This window comes from Grammomys surdaster, unplaced genomic scaffold (genome assembly GCF_004785775.1).
Source record: "Grammomys surdaster isolate TR1022 unplaced genomic scaffold, NIH_TR_1.0 125368, whole genome shotgun sequence".
Lineage (NCBI taxonomy): Eukaryota > Metazoa > Chordata > Mammalia > Rodentia > Muridae > Grammomys > Grammomys surdaster.
Window position 1 is genome coordinate 488,687 of NW_021620240.1, and position 15,961 is coordinate 504,647.

The 15,961-nt window shown below is 48.7% G+C and overlaps 2 protein-coding genes across 5 annotated transcripts in view; both read right to left on the reverse strand.

Annotated features, from left to right (window-relative positions):
• Positions 1-512: 512 nt before the first annotated feature.
• On the reverse strand, positions 513-5,687 carry Spag7 (sperm associated antigen 7). The gene is made up of 7 exons (XM_028785981.1): positions 5,466-5,687; positions 1,993-2,060; positions 1,682-1,770; positions 1,485-1,569; positions 1,287-1,376; positions 1,029-1,185; positions 513-924 (listed from the first exon to the last, which is right to left on the reverse strand). Exons 1-7 carry the CDS (start codon positions 5,548-5,550, stop codon positions 815-817), a joined length of 684 nt encoding a protein of 227 aa, XP_028641814.1. The 5' UTR covers positions 5,551-5,687; the 3' UTR covers positions 513-814.
• A 40-nt stretch (positions 5,688-5,727) lies between these two features.
• Positions 5,728-15,961, reverse strand: part of Camta2 (calmodulin binding transcription activator 2) — a 17,566-nt gene continuing 7,332 nt past the window's right edge. For all 4 annotated transcript variants that reach the window (XM_028785974.1, XM_028785972.1, XM_028785971.1 and 1 more), the window contains exons 10-22: positions 15,249-15,375; positions 14,005-14,139; positions 12,172-12,287; positions 11,370-11,554; positions 10,983-11,061; positions 10,614-10,836; positions 9,931-10,232; positions 8,182-8,378; positions 7,744-7,927; positions 7,316-7,387; positions 6,852-7,039; positions 6,619-6,693; positions 5,728-6,531 (exon numbers count right to left, since the gene is read on the reverse strand). In XM_028785974.1, coding sequence (XP_028641807.1) covers positions 6,468-6,531; positions 6,619-6,693; positions 6,852-7,039; positions 7,316-7,387; positions 7,744-7,927; positions 8,182-8,378; positions 9,931-10,232; positions 10,614-10,836; positions 10,983-11,061; positions 11,370-11,554; positions 12,172-12,287; positions 14,005-14,139; positions 15,249-15,375 — 1,947 coding nt within the window. In that variant the 3' untranslated portion in view covers positions 5,728-6,467. The remainder of the gene's footprint in view (positions 6,532-6,618; positions 6,694-6,851; positions 7,040-7,315; positions 7,388-7,743; positions 7,928-8,181; positions 8,379-9,930; positions 10,233-10,613; positions 10,837-10,982; positions 11,062-11,369; positions 11,555-12,171; positions 12,288-14,004; positions 14,140-15,248; positions 15,376-15,961) is intronic.

Genomic DNA, 15,961 nt, shown 5'->3' on the forward strand with positions numbered 1-15,961 from the left:
CAGTGCCCTCTTCTGAGCACCACGGGCACCGGGCATGCACATGGTGCAAATCCTTACATGCATATAAAACATCCATACACATACATCTAGAAAAAGAAACATCATGCTGGCTTAGTGATGATTGCCCAGTAGTCAAGAGGCCCCAAGTTCAATCTCTAGCACCACAAAAATAAAAAAATGTTAGGGTCACAGGAACAATGCTAATAATTGGCCATCTTTAGCTTAAACAAACAGCAACTTTATACTGTTCAATCTAATTATTTTCTCTGCCAATAGAGGTAATATACACAATTCTCTCTCCTCTCCTTCTCTTTCTCCCTGTCTCTCCTTTTTTTTTTTAAAACAAGGTTTCTCTGTATAGCCCTGGCTGTCCTGAAATTTTCTCTGTAGATCAGGTTGGCTTCAAACTCACAGAGATCTGCCTGCCTTTGCCTTCCAAGGGCTAGGATTAAAGGCGTGTGTCACCACTGGCTTAGTATCCACATTCTATGTTCAATGTACAAGTCAGAACATTGGGTCAAACAGTGTTTATTCAATGTAAAGTAACCTCAGGCCCATGGGGAAGAAAGTTCCAAGGGTAATAGAGAATAATACAGATTAAATACCCACTCACACATTTACACACGCACACACATAAACCAACCATACATCCAAATTCCAGCAGTGATAAAGACCTGCTTCTCCTCCAGCCTGAGTGGCAGCTGGCAAAACCTCATAGTTTAGAAATGGGACTCCAGGATGGGTCCTGATAGCAGCAGCCTTGTCCCTCCATGCCCCTGCCTTGCTGGAGGTCAAAGCAAGGTGGGTGGGATGCCTAGGAGGTAGTTGGCAACTCTTCCCCACTCTGCCGAAGACGTTTCTTGGCTCTGATCTCATTCATGGCCTCTTCTATGGAGCGTGTGTCCCGCTTGTTGGCCACAGGCACTGGCACCAGAGGGGAGAGTGGGCAAGATCTCAGTCTCTGCTCGCTCCCCTCCCCCAAACTATGTTCTTCCCCCATGCCTCCCCCAGCTCCTGCCATGGCTTACCACAGCCATAGGTCTTGTTGGCCTGCAGCATGTGGGCTGCATCTTTGGCTGCTCCTTTGCCAATAAGGTGGCTATATTTGTCCTTGTAGTCACTGGCAGGACTCACAACTGCAGGTCCCTGCTGAGCTGCCTCCTCCTCCTGCTTCTGAGCTAGCTCCTAAGGACACAGAGGTGGGTACCTGTACTCAAGGCCCTGACCCCAACTGGCCTCTTCCAGGTGATGGTTGTGGGCTCCAGGGCCTGCCAGGAACACCTCACCTTTAGTTTCCGCTTCTCCTCAGCCTTCTGGGGGTCCCACTCTTCTCCATGACGGTAGGAGTCTAGCTCTTCATCTGAGGGTGCAAACTCCTGCAGATGAAGAGAAAAACAGAGTCAAAGTCCAAATCTATGAGGGATGTCATTCCCCTCAGGTGCAGGGATAGGCTGAGAGGGAGGGAGGGGGTCCAGGCTTTTTACCTTTTTGAAGATCATGACATAGCGACAGTCATCATCTTCTCCAAAGGAGAAGGATGTGAGGCCAGCCACCTCTACCACATCATGTCTGCAAAGAGAAGGCAGAAGAGTACATGAGCCATGAGGAGTCCAGTCCATACTGGCTCGCTCATGTCCCTTTGTTGCTCATTCCTTGCCTCCCCAAGCCCAGAGACACTCACAGTATGCTCCTCTCTATCTTGTTCATAGGCTGAAACTTTTTCTTGATCTGTCCACTGTCCTGGATGAAATCAGACACTTCTTTCTCCATCTTAGGAGAAACAAAAGGAGGAGCACATGAGATGACTGCTCCACTCAATCTCCTGGGCCAATGGGTGGCCTGTTTACACCTCCCACCACTTCCCGGCTCTCAGGCCATGGGCTTTTAGTTCCACCATCTGGAGGCACTGTCAGTACAACCAACTCCTCAACCTTCCAACTCTTACTGCAAATCCTTCCAGAAGCTGCCTTTGATCTCTCCAGTTGTTCTCACCCTTTTACGAAACTCCACTTTTTGCTGTTTGTCTTGTTCTTGTAGTTTCTTCAGGCGAGCAGCCTGTTCTAGGGGCAAGAAAGGATCGCATGAGGCCAGGGCTGACGCATGTGTAGTGAGCTAGTCAGGTTAAAGGATGTCTGATAACCACTGGGAAGCACTGTGCTTTAACAGTAGGATTACTATTCATTCACCAAGTATTCCCTGATGTTTACTCTGTAACACAACCTGACACTGTGCTAAGATCCAGAGTACCAAGATGGCAGAAAAAAAGACTAGAATCACACACACCCAAGTTACTAACTCTACCACAGTCAATCAGCATTCACTTCATGCCCACAGTATACACTGACTACTGGGGAATGACTTATCTTTATATCTCTCTATATAAAATTATTATTTTGGAGACAGCATCTCAGTATACAGTCCTGGCTGGCCTGGAACTCATTATGTAGACAAGGCTAGACTCAAAATCAGGTTGTAAGGCACGAGGAGCAAGCCAGTAAGTAGCATGTCACTGCTTGAGTTCCTGCCTGACTTCCTTTGATGATGGACTATGATATGAAACTGTAAGCTGACATAAACCCTTGACTTCTCAAATTGCTTTTGGTCAAGTTGTGTTTTTTTGTTTTTGTTTTTGTTTTTTTTGGTTTTTTGAGACAGTTTCTCTGTGTAGCCCTGGCTGTCCTGGAACTCACTCTGTAGACCAGGCTGGCCTTAAACTCAGAAATCCGCCTGCCTCTGCCTCCCAAGTGCTGGGATTAAAGGCGTGCGCCACCACTGCTCAGCAAGGTCAAGTTGTGTTTCATCACAGTAGTAAAAACTCTAAGACAGAAATTGGTAACAGAGTGTGGTCTATTGTTGTGATAGGTTTGGCCATGTTGGGTTTGCTTGGGGGTGGGGCTGAAGAAGAAATTTGGAACTTTGGTCTAGAAAGCCCATTGAGTGCTTTCTCATAGCAACAGGAACCCCAAGACATCCTTTTCTCTGGGGGTACAAGTGTCCAAAGTTAGGCATAAATAAATTCTCCTCTCTTACTAAATGCTCCTCCCCTTTCTTAGATCCTGCCTTTGTACCAGATCATCTCCTCTGCCCTTGAGGGACAGATGCAACCCCAGGGAATATACCTAGACATGAGCTCTGGTACTGACCTGCAACCCCAACTATAAGCAGTACCTGACTGCCTGCCCTCCCTCCCTCCCCTCAGCTTTTAGAATTCCAGGCTGACCTAAAACTCACTATGGAGTCCACACTGGCCTCAGACTTAGAGATATGCTAGCCTAGGATTGATTGATATATTGAGGATTGAACCTAGGGCCTTCCACATGCTAAGTAAGTGTTTCACCACTGACTGAGAAACATTCCTAGGTTTCAGACTACCTTTTTCCCTTAGATTTATTTTTATTATCTTAATTATGGGTATGTGTATAAGTATGAATCCACGTGCCCACAGAGGTCTGAGGTGTCAGATTCCGCCCAGGAGCTGAGGTTACACACAGTTGTAAGCAACCTGATGTGGGTTCTGCAAATCTGACTCAGGTCCTCAGGAAGAGCAGTGTGTACTCTTAATCACTGAGCCATTTCTCCAGCTCACTCAGCTACTTTTAACCTGGTTCCTTATCCTGCCTGTCTTTTCCCACGGTAGGTGTTTGCTGCCTCTTGTGATTTGGGCATAGGCATCTTCTTCCTGTTCCTCAATTTCAAATGTCTCTTCCCCTGTCTTTTGGTAGTTCAAAATCCTAGGTCCACTTCTTCCACAGGACTGAGTCCCCAAAGTGGCACTGAACTCTTCCTACTACTTTCTAGTCACTCCATGCTTCTGCACATGTCTCTTCTCTCTGGAATGTTCTTCCTCATCTTGCAAACACTGAATCTTCACCATGAGTCAAGACTTCCGGTAGGCTCTAAGCACATTTACTGCTAAAGACGTGGGGTTTTTTTGTTTTGTTTTTGAATTTTGTCCCCTGGCCCCGGTCTCTTTTACCAGGCTATAAGCTGCTGGAGGGTTAACCCTGTTCACCTCCTGTCCAGTTAGACTTCAGAGTCCAAGGCCTGACAAACTAGAGGCTCTTGTCTGTCTGATTTCACTGTATTGGCCTTTCATTGTTTTCTAATTGCTTTTTCAGTCTTCTCTGTATCTTGGGAGGTAGCATAAGAACATTCAGGCTACGAAGTCACATCTGGGTTCCAAATTCAGCTTAGTAACCTGACACCTGAGGCAAGCGGCTAAAGCCTCCTATTCTGACAGCTGATGTGAGCACTCCTATTACTCATCTGAACATTAAGTAACTCAAACTCCCGTTTCCCATTTAGCTCTGTTTTCCTATAGCTTTCACACAGACTTCACTCCCTTTACTGAATTACCTAGTCTTTGTTGCTCAGCTCATTTCAGACAAGCCTGAGACTCCCAATTAATCTCTCCTACACACGTATTTCTTTCAAAGTACTTAATTGGTTATTAAAATTCTGTGTGACCATAATAAACGTTCCAGACACGGTCTGTAATCTCCTTGATGAGCACCTTTGGCTCCACAAGTTTTGTAAATAAGGGACTACAGATATTTAACAGTCTTTGAACATTCTGAAAGCATCCTGTATTGTCTCCTTTGGGCAGATGGGGAGTAGGTGCCGGGTATGAGACTTGTCCATGATAAAGGCTCACATGGTAGAGAGCTGGGTGCACCTAAGCTGTCCTTCCTATAGGGTTCTTCACATGCGCTCCGAGCCAACACTGAGTAGGCCTCTTTGGGCCGCACCCTACCCTGGCTGCCAAACTCCAGCGAGCTTTCTGGTTAGCTACTCAGCGCGGGGGCCAGGAGGAGAGATAGCGAATCGGAGCCTGCGGGGCATTCTCATCTCTCCAATCAACATCACGATCTAGTTGGGCAGCACAGGGATTTAAGGCTATAGTTAGGAAAGGGCTGTTGAAGGTATGAGGGACTGGGCTAACTCAAGGAGGAGCATACATAGGGGATACAGCCAACCAATGGGAGGAGCTGAGGTTGAGGTCGGTCTGAAGAGGCAACACTTTAAAGGTAGAGCTTTTGGTTGAGATAGCCAATAGAAGGGAACAGATGGTGGATGGGCGTGCCCTAAGCCCAATCGTAATAGAACTGGAGTTACACGGGACCCAAGCGATGGATACGACATCCTCCAATCGGAAGAAAGGCATCCTACTAATCAGAGCTCACCAACAGCAGACAGGCAGGCCCGTTGACCAATCGCAAACGAGGACTGCAAAAGGCCAGGATAGGAAGAAGAGACAGGAGGCAGGAGACAGGCTGAGGTAGCCAATCATTGTTTGCAAAGAACAGCGGGCGGGCCGACAGGCCTTTTAGGGACTCTGAGGGTCTCAGAAGTGGCCGGGGTGGGGGGGGGGTCTTTTAGGGTAGGAGGTGGCACTATTCAAAGAGGGAAGAGTGTGGTCCCAAGAATCGGGCGAAGATACGCGGTTGTGGATTTGGGATCCTCACCTCGGGCCTTGCGCCGACTCTCCTGGTCACCGAGGCTGGGTGGCTTCTCCATGGAGCTCAGGATGGAGCCCAGTAGGTCCGCCATCTTGGGAATGAGTGAGAGGGGGCGGTGCGTCTTAAAGGGAAGGGCGAAACGCCTTTAAGGCCGGAAACACGTCGGAAGCGGAAAAACCGCGCTGCTCCGCCCCGCTTAAGGTAGCAAGCGGAGGCCGGCGACTTGCGTGGCGATCTTCCCGCCCCGCCCCCAGCAGACACAGGAGGCTAGCTGGTGCAGAGACGTTTAATGGCAATTCGTATAAACCAAGCCCATGCACAAGTAGAAAGTGCTCGTGGAGCCAGCCAGGGGCTCCTGCCGCGCCAGGGAACCAGACTCCCGGCCGCGCAGCGCCTTAAATAGATTCTTCACTATACTCTGTATGTTACAATTATGTACAAACCCCTCCCCACGGGAGCGGGACTTCGCCTCGCGATCCTATGTACACCCCGTTCTCTTTGGCCCCTAAATGAGCAACCAGAGTCAGGGTGATGGGGAAGACAGGGCCAGGAAAGGAGGAAACAGACGCAAACATGCGGAGTCAGGGTGGGGCAGAGTCACCCCTGAAACACGAGGGCGCGCGCAGCGAAGGCAGCTGTGGGGACCGAGGCGAATACATTCATCAGAGACTCGTCGAACAAATAAATAAGGCAAGTCAGGAAGGTCCGAGTCAGGTGCAGGCAGGAACGGGGTTATGGAAAAGGTGCAGGCAGGGCTCCGTAGGGTCACAGCTGAAGATGCAGATATGTGGGGCACGGGTCTTCTGGAGCCAAGGACCAAAAGAGTAGGCACGACCAGAAGGGAGGAAACGTGTAAGGCTGGGGATAGGGGCGGGGTTCTACGAAGGGCTCCCAAAAAGGTGAAGGGGGAAGAGCTGCCGACAGGGGGCTCCCCTAGTCCCGAAAGCCCTCTCCTTGTTTAGACAGCCAGAAGGGGCCCCCAGGGTGTGGAGAAAGGCGGTGGAGAGGTCAGGTGGCTAGTCCTGGCTGGGGCAGCCCCTCCAGCTCCTGGTTCTGCTTCAATTCCCTCATTCTGCAGAGAGACAGAGATGAGTCAGAGGAGACTGATGGATCAGAAAAGGTGTCAGGGCAGAGATCCAGAGAGGTAAGAGGTTAGAACCTGTGCCGGCAGCGCCGCAGGAATCTCATTATTTTCCGGGCTGCCTGGTCCTGCTTCTTGGTGAGAAAGGTGCCCCTGGTGGGAAAGAGAGACCTCATAGAACTCAGGCATCCCCAGTCCCCACCTTAAGACCACTGTAGAGAAAGGCAGGAGGGCTGGAAGAGAACAGGGAGTAGGCATTAACAAAGAGGTAAGCAGAGGGCTGGAGACAGGTGGGAAGGGGCGGTTCCTACTTGTTTCGAGCAGGAAGGGGACCTGAGGGCCTGTGAGGAGGCCCTGGCCTGCGGCGGTAGGAGCGGTAGTGCTGCTGGATAAGCACAGCTGCTCGGCGGCTCTGCTGAAACCTCTTCTGTTCATAGTAGCTTCGGAACTTGCTCTGAATCAGGATGGCCGCCTGAGTCATTTTCTTATAGAGTGCGAACTGTAGGGATGGAGAGGGGGGACAAGGAGCTAAAATGGAGAGGTTTGGAGAAATCCAAACCTCTGAAGGTCACCCTTCAATCATGTTGATGCAGATCCCTTTCTCTGACCCACACACGGACAGCTGAATCAGACTACTCACACCCAGATCTCATGCCTAATACCTTAAGTGCAATCCAGGTCAGCTTGTGGAAAGAGAGGGGAAGTTAGGGCTCTCGTAGCACAGAGACAGTATGGGTAGATGTGTGTTGGTATACTTTGGAGAAAATGCTCTAACCTGCTTGTACTTCCGATAACAACGTTGGATCACCGCTGCTGCTACCTCCTGTTGCTCCTTCAACCTCCGACCCTAAAGGAAGAGAATGAGACCTCATCGAAGCATCTCACAGCCCACCTAAGTAGGCTCTGAACCTCCTCTTCCTCCCTCCCAGAGTCTCCTCCTTAGAACTTTTTAAAAAACATTTATTTATTTTGTGTGTATATAGGCTGCCTGTGTATAAACATGAGAAGACAACTTGAAGCAGTCAGTTCTCTTCCACTATAAATTCCAGGGATCAAAGTTGGATTGTCAGGCTTGGTGGAAAGTACTGTGGCCCCCGCCCCCATTCTTCCTCATTCCTCTGGATGAGTGCTTGTTCTACAAAGCAATGGGATCCCAGTCTTCCCTGGTCAAGGATAATTTATCCCAAGAACCTAGGCTCTGACCTTGTACTTTCGGAAAGCTGTCTGGATGACTCGAGCTGCCTCATACAGTTCCCGCTGCTCATGATCTGAGAGTGTCAGCAGGGCAAAGTCATTTTCCATCTTGCCACTGGTAGATGCAGAGAGGAACTCTGCCCAGGAAGGTGCTGGAGGGATAGCTAGGCGACTTCGTTCAAAGGGCAGTCCACTGTAGGGGATAAGGAAAAGGATATCACAAAGCATTTTAAATCCCTCTTATCCTAGCACGAGGTGACTAGAAAGGACGATCTTCAGCAAAAGAGTCTGCAGAGAGTGGCTCTAGAGTTCATGAGCCTGCCCAGGTCCCTTCTCAGACACTCCAGGGCCTCAGCCAGAACCATGCTTTGGCTATAAGGAAGCCCACTTCCTCCCTCCCATCTTTCCCTGAAAAAGAATCAGGAGGCTTTATTCTGAGCTGGTCACCTAGGAGGGGCTGAGCTGGGGAAATGGTCCACATTCTCCAGGTAACTGGCTAACCAGGTCATGGTCTCACTGAGCCCCACAGTGCCTGTGTGCTCCCTTGGTGAGGCTCCAGCTTCAGGTAACTCTGAGAAGTCCTCTCGTTTAATCCGCTCTGGTGTGGCTTCAATTATCTGCTTGGCCAGTGAGATCATGTCCACCTGGATGAAGGGAGATGTGTGAACTCTGGAGCCCTAACTATCCATGTTCCACCACAGACTAAGCTGTAGCCTTAAGCCTTACTCTTATCTCCTTCTTTCTAGCTACCAGCAGGCAAAGGCCCAAGGAACTGCTTTTCTGATCACTAGTTCTGGAATAAAGTTCCTCATTCATTCTTTCTTGCTGATTTCCTCTAAAGGATGCAGCCCTCTGTGCTGTTGTGTGCAAGCAAACACAAGATACGAAGGATGAAGATCTTAGCACCCTTCTAGATTGTCCACTACCCCACTTGGACCCACTCCATGCTACACCATCAACATACATCTCCATAGGCCTGGCCCAAGCTCATCACTCCACTTGCTTCAGGTCTCCAAGAACCAGCCCAGGGCTTACTGTCCACATAACACTCTGGTGAATAGCTAGCTGTAAGGCCTATAAGCACTTCCCACTTTGCCATACTCCACAATGCTGCCCTTGTAGAGTTTTGTTTTGTTTTGAGACAGCATCTGGCTGGGTGGTGGTGGCGCACGCCTTTAATCCCAGCACTTGGGAGGCAGAGGCAGGCGGATTTCTGAGTTCGAGCCTGATCTACAGAGTGAGTTCCAGGACAGCCAGGGCTACACAGAGAAACCCTGTTTCGAAAAACTAAAAAAAAAAAAAAAAGCAAAAGAAAAGAGACAGCATCTTACTATGTAGCCCTGGCTGTCCTGGAACTCACTATGTAACCAGGCTGGCCTGGAGCTCAGAGATCATCCTACTCCTGCCTCCTGATATGAAGTTCTTGTTTTTTTGGTTTTTTTGTTTGTTTGTTTGTTTGTTTTGGTTTTTCGAGACAGGGTTTCTCTGTGTAGCCCTGGCTGTTTTTTGTTTTTTGTTTTGTTTGTACTTAAACTGCTTCCTGATTAGCCTTTAAGCAGGTATGTCCACAGGCTTTGGCAGTTGGCTATATTTGAAGATTCATCCTCATTCACTCATTACATAATACTGTCCTTAACTTTTACCATGGGCAAACTTTCTTCCTACTCCAAGTCAGTCACCGTCAAGTGTTTCTGTCTTGCCAGTCTCTACTCAGATACACTTCCTAGCTGCCTTCCATACCTTGTTTCTTAAGAACCTTTTTCTTCAGCTGAGTGTAGTGGTACATACCTTTAATCCCAGCACTCGGGAGGCAGAGGCAGGTGGATCTATGAGTTCAAGGCTAGGCTGGTCTACATGGTGAGCTCTAGGACAGTCAGGGCTACATAGTGAGATCCTGTCTTGAAAAGACAAGACAAAAAGAGCTTTGCCCTTTATGGGTCCACAGATAATTACAACACTACAGTTCTAAGTGAAGATATTTTCCAGAATTCTTAACCTCTCCTACCTCATGACTGCTGAATCACAAAGTCTAAAAGGAGCTAAACAAAGAGGTTCTGGGCCTACAGGACCCAACAATAAATGGTCATTCTCCTAAAACTGAAGCCAGGCTGATTCTGCTTCATGAAAATCTGTGTCACCCAGCCTCTGCACCCTGCTCTGTTCCTAGTCCTTTGAATCCATCAACAGAAGCAGTACCGGGATCACATCCACAGCCTGTGGGCTGTCAGCATCGTCTGGAGCAGCCCCATCATCCTGGGCTAGTGGGAGGCCAGAAGGGGAGGGAGCAGACTCTTTGGAGTTAGTGGCTTCATAGTCCATGAGGAGTAAGGGTGTCTCAGGGGCACCAGAAGAAAGCTGGCCTGGGATCATCTCCATAGAAACTTCAGAGGCCAGCAGAGGAGCAGGGGGAGGACTGCCATCTGGGGCACTTGAATAGGCTGATGTCACAGAGAAAGTGCCATCTGACAGCTCCGAGGGCGAAGAGACGCTGCTCAGGCCTGAGAGAAGGGAAAATAGGTAAGGAGAGCAGGAGCTACAGGCTCCTCAAGTCTCTCACCCCAAGTCATCTGTTTCCCTGCCTGTTCTTTTTTTCTTTCTTTCTTTTTAATTTATTTTATGTGTACAAGTCCCCCCCCAAAAAATATATATATATATATAGGTAGAACTGGAGTTACAGACCGCTGTGAGTTGTCACATGGGTACTGGGAACAGAACCCAGGTCTCTTAACGTCTAGGCCATCTCATCTCTCTCCAGTGCCTTCTCTGCCTGTTCTTGGTCCTGTTATCTCCCATCCTTGTCTCTCTCTGTCTCACCCTTTAGCTTTACTCTAGATCTTTTTTGATTATATCCTCTAAAAGGACCCAAAACCAGCTCTCACCAGTGTCTGGGCTAGAGGACGGTGGGGATAGAGCAAGTGGGTGCTCAACTGAAAGCTCCTGTCTCTGCAGTTCCTCAAGGCAGCGGGCAAGGCGCACATGACCCCGAGAATGAGCCACAGATAGGGGTAGCCGGCCCAGAGAGTCAGGAATGCTCAGTGCTTGTCGGTTCCAACAGAAAAGGAGCACAGCAGCTTCTAAGTGTCCCAGAGCACAAGCCCACATCTACGGAACAGAAGGTGCTGCTGAGGCCTGTCCTCTTCCAGGTAGCCAGTCGTCAGGCCCTGGCCCACCCCAATATTTCCCTACATTCCTTTGAAGCATCCATTCCAGTTGCTCATTGGCCTGAGGGAATTTGGGAACATCCTTACCAGAGGGGTGCAAGAGAAATGGTCCACATTGAGCGGGTCAACCTCTTGCTCTAAGTCCAGGCTTCCTGTCTCCACACTCCTGGAGATGTGGGGCCACAACCAAGTCCAGTCAGGTTAAACACAAGGGGTGGGGGACAAAGGAGGAACATCAGAACCAGAAGGACTGGAAGTGACCTTTTCAATTTAAGTTGGTCAAGAAGTCAATGTCTTAAATCAGGATATTATGGATCCTCCAAATACCAATCTTCCCCAAGCATATGCCTTCCCACAGTGACCTCTGCTCCTTCCAGGCAGGGAACCAAGTTCTTATTCTCTGGTGCTTCAGTTTCAACAGTTTCCCAATGCCACACCCCCCAGCACTGCCCCAACCCAGGCTGCCCTGCTCACCGCCACTGGCTCAGAGTCTCAATGAGCCGAGCGTAGCCCTGTGCAGCAGCCAGATGCAGAAGGCTCATGCCCCGGAAGGGACTTCCATGGATCAGACGTTCAGGACCCCTCCAAGTGGACCGTGGGATCATGCTCTCTACCAAGACCACCACCCGTGCCTCGAAGCCAGGGCCCTGGCCTTCATCCTGCAGTATATACACCCATATACAAAGACTTTGGTCCTGCAGGTTATCTTCCCAGCTTTCACTTTTAGTACACACGCACACACACACACACACACACACACGTTTCCCACGCTTAAGTTCCCACCACTGATAACTCATTGGTTCTAGTTTGAGTCCCCGTGTGGCCTCACTATCCCCTGACCCCTCTGCCTACTTCTATCTCTTCTGGGAGCTAAGCTTATACAATGCTTCCATGCTAATTTTGGCTGGTGCCATGTCCACATGTATTTCTCTGCACCAGGAAGCACAGTCTTCTCTCCATCCTTTCCTAGCCCTTTTCCTTCTGAGACTCGGAACCCACAGACATCTTAGGTTCACCATTCCTCATTCCTCCCTCACCCTCACGGTTACTTCCACCCTTCATTAGATCAGAAATAGTCCGAAGCCTGTCATGCCACGAGGATGCCCAGAATAGCCACTCTTGCCATGTGTGTGTGGGGTGCAGCAAGGTGACAGCAGGAAGAGGGAAGAGCACTGGCTGACAAGGCTGAGGTAGGTGAGTGAGGAGAGCCATGCTAGAACCACTCGTTGAGATCCTGTGTTCCCCACTGTAGACCATGGTGTGCGTTTAGAAGTACCTGAATTGGAGGAGCCTCTGGACCCTGCCCAGGAGCCTGCCCAGCTGCTGCGATCTCTGCCATCCTTTTCTCCATCTGCTCCAGGCGCTCTAGGATGGACATCCGGAACTGGCTGTCTGTAGGGTGGGCATGGGAGCTAAGTGAACAGGGTCTGCGTGATGCTAGGAAGACTACTAACAGTTGTACTCAAGATCTGGGAGTGAAGAACGGGATGACAGAGCTTGCTCTTCCTCTATACAACACCCACTCATCTAAACAGAACTCACCAAGAAGACTCAGCTCTTAGTCTCATAGACTAGAACTAGGATTAAGAACCAAGGTTGTTTCCTGTAACATATAGAGACAGCAGGGATTCCCCAGTCCTCTAACATATAGAGACGGCAGGGATTCCCCAGTCCTCTAACATATAGAGACGGCAGGGATTCCCCAGTCCTCTAACATATAGAGACGGCAGGGATTCCCCAGTCCTCTAACATATAGAGACGGCAGGGATTCCCCAGGGCCCATCTGGTCCTCAGCTAACCAAGCCACATATTAGCATGTCCTCTTCCAGCCTTTCCCTAAATAGCATGCCCCCTAAGTTCTTGCTCCAAACTCTACCATTGTCCTCCATGCTGGGCTGAAGTTTCCAAGGTCCCCCTCCTAGGTTAACCACTACTCCAAAGACTATAGTTGAAAAGCACTGCCGACCCAGCAGGTCCCCTGCAGCTATTCACAGAGGATGGTTGGGAAAGGAAAGTGGCAGAGATGGATTGCTATGCTCATCTTCCTCCTCCCAACTCCATACACAAATCTACACACACATATGTATACACATAAACACGAGCTATATCCATCCCCTTCTGAGATCAATAAGGACAAGGAGGGAAAGTGAGAGGGGAGCAGAGCCTGGGGAAACAAGCACAGAAAACAGTGAAGACTGGATGTTCCACAATGCCACAACAGAGGGAAGGATGAGCAGAAACTCAGGACAGATGGGGACAGAAATTCGAAAATGACAGTGAGGAAAGAAAGAGCAGAGCCAGTAAGTTCCAATCAAGCGATTAGAAAAGAAGATAAGCATGATCAGATAGAGTTCAAGGAAACTGGGAAGGAGAGAGGAGGCCCAGCAGAGAGATGCCACAATGATTAGAATAAAGTGATGAACACCCAGAGCAGGACAGAGCAGAACAGGGAAGGCTACCGAGGTCCAAGGAGGGCAGATTAAAATCACACAGACAACCCAGCACTGCTAAGGCTATGTGACAACTATAACAGAAGTACACATACACGCACATGCGTGCACACACACACTCACATACATCGCCAAACAGTGAGGCAAGAGTAGCAACCAGAAGCTCTAAGAGAAGGAGGAATAGCAGGAGACCAGAAGACTAACAGGGATGATAGCATAACTGAGACAAATCATGAAGCAACAGATCTTCCTAAAAGAAGAAAAGCAAACTCTGAGGAAGCAGCAGACTCAGATAGAATTCTCAGAGCACCAGGAAAGAAAACAAATAAAAGCAGAAACAAGACCAACTAAATATACTTATGAGCATATGGATTTGTGTATGCCTCTATGTGTAAGAGAGAACACTTCAATAATAGCCATGTTAATACTATTACACGTTTCCATTTTTGTTTGTTTTTCTGTAATTTCTAACAGTCCTATAATGAAAACATCTTTATCATCCAAAAGAAAAACATAAAAATAAGTAACCTATAGTTTTAAAATTTTCTTTTAATTTTTATTTTATATGCATGGGAGTTCTGCCTGCATGTATGTCTGTGTACCACTTGTATGCAAACATGTCATACCTAAGACCTTGGGTCAAAGGGCTCAGTACTTACCATCCAGTGACAACCAGTCAAGCTGTGTACTGGGCAGAGATAGGAACCGGCGGGCTCGATACTCAAAGAGCACAGAAGCAGAGAGGGGGCCTTCCCGCCCCGCCACCTGCAAAGACACCAGCCCTACCTCATGGGCTGGGGAGAGCAGGTCAGAGGAAGGGCTCTTCCCTTGGCTCCTTTCCTGGCTGATTAGCAGTATTAGAGCCAGTGGTGATTATTCCATATGTCTCCTGTTCCCTTGCTGTGGGCCAAGAGATCCCTAGCTTCAGTATGTAGCCTTTGCACTAATAAGGAGGAGAGACTCTTTATTCAATAATTTAATACCTTCTCTGAACCAGAGAATTATCACATGTAGACCCTTAAGTTAAGGGTGTTGCTCAGCAAACATGATGGTAGTTAACTCTTTTAATCCTTTAGACCAGAGTTCGGAGGTCGTGACCCTTACTGAAATGCAGGAAAGGGAATCTGTCTGTTTACCAGCTGTGTCCAGAGTCTCAATGTCTACCACCCTGAGGATAAAGTTGGCAGGTTTCAACCTCTAGACCAGAGCCCCCCAACTGCCAGCTTCTCTGATCTTATCCCTGTTTCCTTTCTTATCCCCTTCCCTTTTGACTGGGGCTGTGGTGACTAGGAAAGAATACAATACTGCTAACCTGGTGTCCCCCAAGGAAGACAACTGTTGAGTGTTAGATTGTAGGGAAGGGTGGTGGCAGAAGAGAGACATAGGCCATTGCTGTCCAGAAGTTTCTACAATGATGGGAATGCCTACATCTAAAAATACTCAACTTGGGAGCACTAGAATGTGTGGTGATTGAGCATTTGAAATATGGTTAGTGTGCATATTTTCCCGAGGAAGCAGATTTTAAATTTAATTAAATATGTACATATGGCTGATGAGACTCCCAGGATTGGTACAAAAGATCCTGGCTCTATCTAAGCTACAGATACAGTATAGACATTAGAGATTCCTTTGACCAAATGCTTAACCTTAGAGGAAGAAAAACACAAGGAAGGTGGAGAATTTTAGAGAAGATCACTGGTTAGCTAACAAGTAGACTTCTTAGATCAGATCCTAGATTTGCTGACATTAAGGCCAAGGTCTTCGATCTGCAGGACAACTGGGCACTGTGCTTCAGGGCTGGAAGGTGGTCTTTGTCCAGTGCTTCCTGGAAATCTGGAGGTCCTCACCCATCTTAACTGTCCATAATGGCAGTCCCTCCCCATATGGTTCCCAGTCTCCATACCAGGACAGTAGCAGCGTAAGACGCCAGGCTGGACCAGGGAGGCTGGTACTGCAATGTGATCGAAGACGCAGGAGTAATGCTCCGCCGCCTCCGTCCAGGGGCCTGTGATGAGCACCTTGACCCCACCCTGCAGATGCGAGTCAGACAGTCACATGACTGCAATTGTGCTAGAGTGTCAGGGTTCTGCCGAATGCTTATTTATCTCATCAGAACTAAGTTTTCTGTCTTTTTGTTATTTTTGTTTTTTGATTTAAATAGAATCTCATACAGCTTAGGCTGGTCTCAAACTTACTATGTAGCTAAGGATGGCCTAGAATTCCTGATCATCTAGCTTCTGTTTCTTGAGTCCTGGGATTAGCGTGCCCCCACCTTGCCCATGTTTAAAAAACAAAAACAAAAAAACTTTCCTCAGTGCTGAGGATCCAGCCCAAGCCCAAGGCCTTGTCTATGCTAGGCAAATGTTAAAACAACTGAGCCTCACCCTCAGCTCTTAACTAGAATGTTCTGAGTCTACCAAGAAGCAGAACTTGGGGGCACCCCAAGAGTATCAGCTCTGTTGCCGAGCTACCTCACTCCACTGTGGTTCCCCTTTCCCTCTCTAAGCACAGTAGAACTTCTCCACTACTGACCACAGCCTCTCATCTGCCCAGAGTCTACAGGCATCTCGTGTGTGTGTGTGTGTGTGTGTGTGTGTGTGTGTGTGTGTGTGTGTG

Excerpts from the sequence above, each read along its gene's own strand:
- Spag7 (XM_028785981.1), bottom strand. The coding sequence starts at position 5,550 with ATGGCGGACCTACTGGGCTCCATCCTGAGCTCCATGGAGAAGCCACCC. Across the intron at positions 1,771-1,992 it reads AAGTGGAGTTTCGTAAAAGG|ATGGAGAAAGAAGTGTCTGA; the intron begins GTGAGAACAACT and ends GTTTCTCCTAAG. Across the intron at positions 1,570-1,681 it reads AAGATAGAGAGGAGCATACT|ACATGATGTGGTAGAGGTGG; the intron begins GTGAGTGTCTCT and ends TTCTCTTTGCAG.